The 7,828-nt window shown below is 39.5% G+C and overlaps 1 protein-coding gene across 1 annotated transcript; it reads left to right on the forward strand.

Moving 5' to 3' along the window:
• Positions 1-1,507: 1,507 nt before the first annotated feature.
• Positions 1,508-2,446, forward strand: LOC130024837 (olfactory receptor 6C2-like). The gene has a single exon (XM_056115641.1). It carries the CDS (start codon positions 1,508-1,510, stop codon positions 2,444-2,446), a length of 939 nt encoding a protein of 312 aa, XP_055971616.1.
• The last annotated feature ends 5,382 nt before the right edge of the window (positions 2,447-7,828 follow it).

The raw sequence follows: 7,828 nt of genomic DNA on the forward strand, positions 1-7,828 counted from the left end.
ACAATTGTTACTGTTTTTGGCATATCGAATATATCACGGGTAGCTTGCCAGGCTTTGCCGTGCGGGCGAGATATTCTCGGTAGCTTGCCGGGCTCTCTGAGTGGGGTGGAAGAATTGAACCTGGGTCAGCCAGGTCGGCTATGTGCAAGGCAAATGCCCTACCCGCTGTGGTATTGCTCCAGGCCATTATTTATGGATATTTATGACCAATTTACAAAAGTACAAAACAGTTTTACAGCTACGTGAAACTATATAAAAGCATAACTTTATATAGTTTTTATTGTTTCACAATTTATAATATAGTTTTATATTGTCATTGATAGCAGTGATGGTACCTAATGAAAAAATAACCATATATGTGTATGATGATGATATTAACATATGATATCAATGTTAATATTCACGATCACGATCACGACCACCCTGTTGTTCGTCGATTGCTTCGAGCAGGTGCCAGTAACGTCTTCTTCATCCTAGCCCTGAGATTTTTTTTTTTTAAAGTGCCATATTCAAGGCTTTTTCAGGGTTAGGAGAATGAGACCCATCATTGTTACTGGTATTTGGCATATTGGGTATACCACGGGGAGTTTGCCAGACTATGCCGTGTGGGCATGTTACATTTGGTAGCCTGCCAGTTTGACCAAATTAGGAATGAGATGATAAGATGTCGCGCGGCCGACATTAACATTAACATTAACATATGATAATCAATGGCGTACAAAAAAGAGAGGAAAAGATACTACCTGATTAATAAATTCCTTCTTGAAATGACTAGAAATTGGCTTCAAAAAGTAAGAAAAGTCATATAGCCATATCTGTAAGCATATTATTTTCTTAGAATCATGATGGGTTGGAGCAATAGCACAGCAGGTAGGGCGTTTGGTTTGCACGTGACCCACCTGGCTGACCCAGGTTTGATCCTTCTGTCCCTCTCAAAGAGCCCATCAAGCTACTGAGAGTATCTCACCCTCATGGCAAAGCCTGGTAAGCACTCCGTTATATATTTGATATCCCAAACACAGTAACAAGTGTCACAATGGAGATATTACTGGGCCCGCTTGAACAAATCAATGAACAATGGGAGGACAGTGACAGTGACAGTAAAATGATAAGCCTGTTGCATATTTAGCACTAATTATTCTTCTGTGTTATTATTGTCATTAACTAAATTTCATATTAGCATTGGAATTTTATGGTAATTGACTTGTCCAAGATTGTTTCTGTAGGGTAAATGACGTGTTTAAGAGTCCAAGATTGCTTTCACAGTAGATAACAGATGTTTTGAATGTAGACAAAACAGTTTAACTTTCTTCTGATACATGAACTTTCTTGTGATAAATTCAGTGTAGTTGCAGGCATAATTTTATATCCAGGTTAGGGTAAGATTAATGCGTAAATGTGTTTGTTATTAATATTAAATATTTGTTCATTCATATTTTTGTATTACTTCTCAGTTCCAGCTTTTGTGAGTTTCATGTGAAGATTGGGCAGTACCATGAAGTCAGTGATGAGAAACCATTCCTCTGTCACCATGTTCATATTAATGGGACTGACAAATGACTCACAGCTAGAGATTCTTATTTTTGTCTTTCTGCTTATCACTTATGTGTTCAGTATCATTGGGAATCTGATCATAATAGTTCTCATCCTGATGGATCCTCACTTAAAAACAGCTATGTACTTTTTTCTTCAAAATTTCTCTTTCTTGGAAATCTCATTCACTACTGCCTGTGTTCCCACATACCTGTACATGATATCAACCGGAGACAAAACCATCTCCATCGGAGCTTGCTTCAGTCAAATCTTTTTTATTGTCCTCTTTGCATCTACAGATTTTTTCCTCTTGGCTGTGATGTCCTATGATCGCTATGTGGCCATCTGCAAACCCCTGCATTATGTGACCATCATGAACAGCAGAGTTTGCAGGATTCTCATCATCAACTGTTGGGTATCTGGCTTATTGATTATTTCCCCACCCCTTGGCTTGACCCTAAATCTGGAGTTCTGTGGTTCTGTTATTGATCATTATTACTGTGATGCTGCTCCAATACTCAATAATTCTTGTTCAGACACTTGGTTCATAGAGCAACTGGTTGTTGCCTGTGCTGTGCTGACTTTCATCCTGACCCTCGTGTGTGTGGTTATATCCTACATCAGCATCATCAGGATGATTCTCAGACTGCCCTCTGTTCAGCAAAGGAAGAAAGCTTTCTCCACCTGTTCCTCTCACTTGATTGTGGTTTCCCTCAGCTATGGCAGTGCCATTTTTATATATGTCAAACCTTCAGCTAAGGATGAAGTGCCCATGGATAAGGTAGTTTCTCTGCTTGCTACATCTGTTGCCCCTTTGTTGAACCCTTTCATTTATACCCTGAGAAATAAACAAGTCAAGGAATCTTTTCATAATACTCTGAAAAGATTCATATTTATTTCAAAGAGGGAATGAAACAATACTGGGATTCAAAGTAACATTAACATATTATCTTTTAATATGGTTCTAAACTGAAGTCATAAAAGTATCATAGGGTAGTCCTGATACCTATATTTTAACTTTTTGTAGTTTAAAACTGAAAATGTGCCCTGAATATAATATTAACAAAAGAGAAGTTTGTGAGAGAGATCACATTCACATAACTTTTGTTATGTTTTCTAATTGTACCATATTATTGTTATTGCTGTGAGATATAAATTGAATTTTATCTTTTTTCCATGTTTAATTTTTATTTTTTTTTCCTTTATTTTGATTAAAGTTTTTTTTTAATGAATCACTATGAGGTACAGTACAGATTTACAAACTTTCATGCTTACATTTCAGTCATACAATGATCAAACACCCATCCCTCCACCAGTGCCCATTCTCCACCACCAATGTTCCCAGTATCCCTCTCACCACCCACACCCCATCACCCCCCCATCCCCCGCCTCTGTGGCAGGCGCATTCCCTTTTAATCTCTCTCTCCCTTTGGGTGTTGTGGTTCGCAAAATAGGCATTAAGTGGCCATCATGTTCTGTCTATGGTCTAACTTCAGTACACATCTCCCATCCCAAGCATCCTTTACTTGGTGGTCCCTTCTCTATCTGAGTTGCTTTTCCCCACAGCATGTGAGGCCACTTCCAAGCCATGGAGAGATCCTCCTGGTTCTTATCTCTACTATCCATGGGTGTTAGTTTCCCATTCTGTTACTTTATACTCCACAAATGAGTGCAGTTGTTCTATACCTGCCCCGCTTTTTCTGACTAATTTCACTTAGCATAATAACTCCCCAGGGCTGGAGCGATAGCACTGCAGGTAGGGCATTTGCCTTGCACGCAGCCCACCTGGCTGACCCGAGTTTGATTCCTCTGCCCCTCTTGGAGAGCCTGGCAAGCTACCGAGAGTATCTTGCCTGCACGGCAAAGCCTGATAAGCTACCCGTGACGTATTCGATATGCCAAACACAATAACAACAAGCCTCACAATGGAGACGTTGCTGAGCCTGCTTGAGCAAATCTTTGAACAATGGGAGGACAGTGCTACAGTGCTATAATACTCCCCATGTGGATCCAAGTATATGCAAATTTCATGACTTCATCTTTTCTAATAGCTGCATAGTATTCTATTGTGTAGATGTAACAAAGTTTTTTTTTTTAACCAGTCATATGTTCTTGGGCCCTGGGTTTTTTCCAGATTCTGGCCATATGTAAACAGTCCTGTAATGAACATAAAACTGCAGATGTCATTTCTATGAAACTTTTTTGCATCTCCGGGATATTTTCCCAGAAGTCGTATTGCTTTGTCAAATGGGAGCTCAATTTCTAATATTTTGAGAATTGTCCATACTGTTTTCCAAAAGGGAAACCAGTCGGCATTCCCACCAGCAGTGCAGGAGAGTTCCTTTCTCCCCACAGCCGTTCCTACACTGGTTGCTTTTGTTCTTTTGGATGTGGGACAGTCTCTGTGGTGTGAGATGATATCTCATTGTTGTTTGGATCTGAATCTCTCTGATGATTAGTGATGAAGAGCATTTTTTCATCTGCCTTTTGGCCATTCTGATTTTGTTTTTGAGAAAGTTTCTGTTCATTTCCTCAGCCCTTTTTCTGATGGGATTGGATGTTTTCTTCTTGTAGATTTCAACCAGTACCTGTGTATCCTTGATATCAACCCCTTATCAGATGGGTATTGGGTGAATATCTTTTCCCATTCTTCAGACTGTCTTTGTTTTCTATTCACTGTTTCTTTTGAGGTACAGAAGCTTCTTAGTTTAAGATAGTTTCATTTACTTATCTCTATTTCCACTTGCTTGATCAGTGTGGTATCATTTTTAAAGATACCTTTAGCTTCAATGTCGTGGAGGGTTTTGCCAACCTTTTCTTCAATGTACCTTATGGATTCTGGTCTGATGTTGAGTTCTTTAATCCATTTACATCTGAATTTTGTGCATGGTGTTAGGTAGAGATCTGAGCCCATGTTTTGCCTGCACCATTTATAAAGAGACTTTCCTTGCTCTAGTTTACATTTCTTCCTCGATTATCAAAGATTAGATGATCATATATTTGAGGGTTTGTGTAAGGATATTCAACCCTTTCCCATTGGTCTGTGGCTCTGCCTTTGTTCCAGTACTAGGCTGATTTTATTATTACCACTTTGTAGTAGACTTTGAGGTTGGGGAACGTGATGCCTCCCATCTTTTTCCCAAGAATTGCTTTAGCTATTCGTGGGGGTTTGTTGTTCCATATGAATTTAAGGAGGGTTTGATCCACATTTCTTTGAAGAATTTCATGGGTATTCTTATAGGGATCACATTGAATCTGATCACATTGAATGCTTTAGGGAGTATTGCCATTTTGACAATGTTGATTCTCCCAATCCATGAGCAGGGTATGGTTTTCCATTTCCTCTTTAATTTCATGAAGTAGTGTTTTGTAGTTTTCTTTGTAGAGGTTCTTTAACTCCTTAGTTAAACTGATTCCAAAGTATTTGTTTTTCTGAGGCATGATTGTGAATGAGATTGCTTTTATCATGTCACTTTCTTCTCTCTCATTATTTGCATACAGGAAAGCCATGGACTTCTGTGTATTGATTTTATAGCCTGCAACTTTACTATACAAATCTATTGTTTCTAGGATCTTCTTGGTAGAGGCGTTAGGGTTCTCTAAATATAGTATTATATCATCTGCAAATAGTGAGAGCTTGATTTCTTCTTTTCCTATCTAGATGCCCTTAATATCTTTTTCTTGCCTAACCATTATTGCAAGTACTATATTTAACAGAAGTGGTGAAAGTGGGCATCCTTGTCTTGTCCCTGATCTTAGAGGGAAGGCTCTTAGTTTCTCCCCTTTGAGGATAATGCTTGCCTTAGGCCTGTGGTAGATGGATTTGACTATATTGAAGAAAGTTTCCTCAATACCCATTTTGGTGAGAGTTTTAATCATATACAGGTGCTGGATCTTGTCAAATGCTTTCTCTGCATCATATGATCACATGATCATATGTTTTAATCTTTTCTTTTGTGGACGTGATGGATTATGTTAATTGATTTCCAAATGTAGAACCATCCTTGCATTCCAGGGATGAATCCCACTTGGTCGAGGTGTGTTGAGGAAAAGTTTTCCCCCAAAGGTGCCCAGACATGTTACGCACCAGGTCCCGGCAGATGAGGGGTGAAGGATGATGGGTTCACAGTGAAACACCCTCCGGGAGCAGCTGATGACTGTTCACTTTATTTCTAAATAAACAGATATTATATCGAGGGTCTTGGTTTACAAGAAAGTCTAATCACATGAAGTTCAACATTATTGGCCTATCACCGCTTCTTTTCTGTTATGCCCTGGTCCAATCCTAGTCAATGCTAGATGCTGCAGTTAGGACAACTTGCTAAGCAACACTAACAGTCTGTGTCTAGGACTCATGTGACTAGGAGGTCGAGTGAGGCTCAAGGCCAAAAACCAGTGTTGACTGACACCCTGTTCTTGCTAACCCTGTCGAGATACTTCCTCTTGTGAGGCTTTGCTTCTGGGCCGCATTGCATGGTCGGGTCTTATCTGCACCAGTGTCTGTCACCCCCTTTTTATTTAATTCAAAGGCTAACAGCATAAATAATAGAACAATCACAAAGGGTTAGTCCCATCTAAAGGTATATTGGCCTCTCATTTCCTTTACTAGTAGTACATTTAAACTATCGTATTAATTTAACTTCTAGTCATTTTGAATGAAGACAGCAAGAGAACACCTTTAAGTGTAAAGGTGGCTTCTTCTGGCCACATCTTGCTATCAGACTACAGTCCTCAGGCCAGATTAGTCCTTCCCAACCCTAGAGGGTCCTTGTCCAGTCACTTCTCTTAGGGTCATGATAAAATTTGTCCATGACCATGCTCTTAATTTATGATGTTTTGTGGCACTTGGCCTATCCTGTATCAATGCCAGGACAGCTTGAAGCTTGTCCTGGGTCCATCTAATCCCTTTGTTGGGACCCTGCTTTTGGGTGCCAGGAACTAAGGGAAACTGAGGCTGAAATCAAGTGAATACAACCGATGTCCAAGAATAAATATTATTCAAAGTCTATTAATTCCCATGACACAATAGCATGGTATTAACTATCTTCCTGTGCCCATAAAAAAGGACATTGTTCTAAAAATAAACTATGGAAAGGACATAAAGCAAAGAGAAAAGCAATATAAAATGAAATGAAAAGGCAATATATGCACACCCATACATTACAGTTTGGGAGTTGTTACATGTAGTAGAATTGGTTGTTAGAGGCTCATATTGCTCAATTTTAAATTGATGGAGGTAAATATCCATGGTGGGACTGAGGCAATGGGCCAGGAGAAGAGGGTGTGGTTATTGAAACATTCCCTAAGATTATCGAGAATTTTAACCACATTCTAGATATAATCCTCAATTATCCCAGATTCATTACTAAAATTACAACATTGTTCACCAAAAAACACAAAGGACCCCTCCCCTTTTTTTCTTCTTCTGTTGAAATTAAGTCCATTAAATTGCCCATGACTTCAACCAGGGAATTAATCTGATGTTGCTGCATTACCAGGGATGATGTGTAGAATCAATCTCTCCCTGCAGCTGGATGGTGAGGTCTCGGGCTGTCAGGAGTGTTTCGGCCAGGGCACTAGAGAACAGTTCCACTGAGGCAGGTATACCAGAGGCAGCTGAGAGGGGCAGGAGAAGTGTGCACTTCTGTCAGGTTCTGGGGAGGAATCAAGAAAGTTCATCCGATCTGTAAAGAGTGAACTGGAGGACAATAGCAGTTAAGTAACAGGTTTTTACCACGGAGGGTGAAGATCAAGTGCATATTGTAGATATTGGGGCCAGGAGGCGCCTAGACAGAAACCCGTCAGCTCCCACCCACCAGCGTTGGTGCCAGGGGTCCGGTATCTGTTTTGAGTTTGTATATTTGTTAGTTTGTCTAAGGGATAGACTCTATTACAGATAGGCAAGGTTTTCTATCTGGATTTATGCAAAGCACCATAGTGCCATGAAGCAACAAAACATACTGAAGGTACAAAGAAGAGAAAAGCAAATGTTTCATTCTACTCACAATGGGATGCAATATACTCATTTGTTATGGGTCCTAGTCAAAGGAAGCTTTAAAGTTCTGTGGAGATAGAATATACAGTTTAACAACATCACATCTAATTCATTTAGTTCCACGTTGAAAACCTTGATTTCCAGTTATCTAAGAGCACTGTAACAGTAGTCTGGATACTGAAATAATTCTGCAGATATAATTTAGAGTTTTTAGAATAATATAGTTTGATCACAGTTTCTATCCTTAAGACACAACCTCACACTTATGCATTTCTTCAAGCCTTCTACACATTCCTTTTC

This window comes from Sorex fumeus, unplaced genomic scaffold (genome assembly GCF_029834395.1).
Source record: "Sorex fumeus unplaced genomic scaffold, SorFum_2.1 ptg000029l, whole genome shotgun sequence".
NCBI classification, from domain to species: domain Eukaryota; kingdom Metazoa; phylum Chordata; class Mammalia; order Eulipotyphla; family Soricidae; genus Sorex; species Sorex fumeus.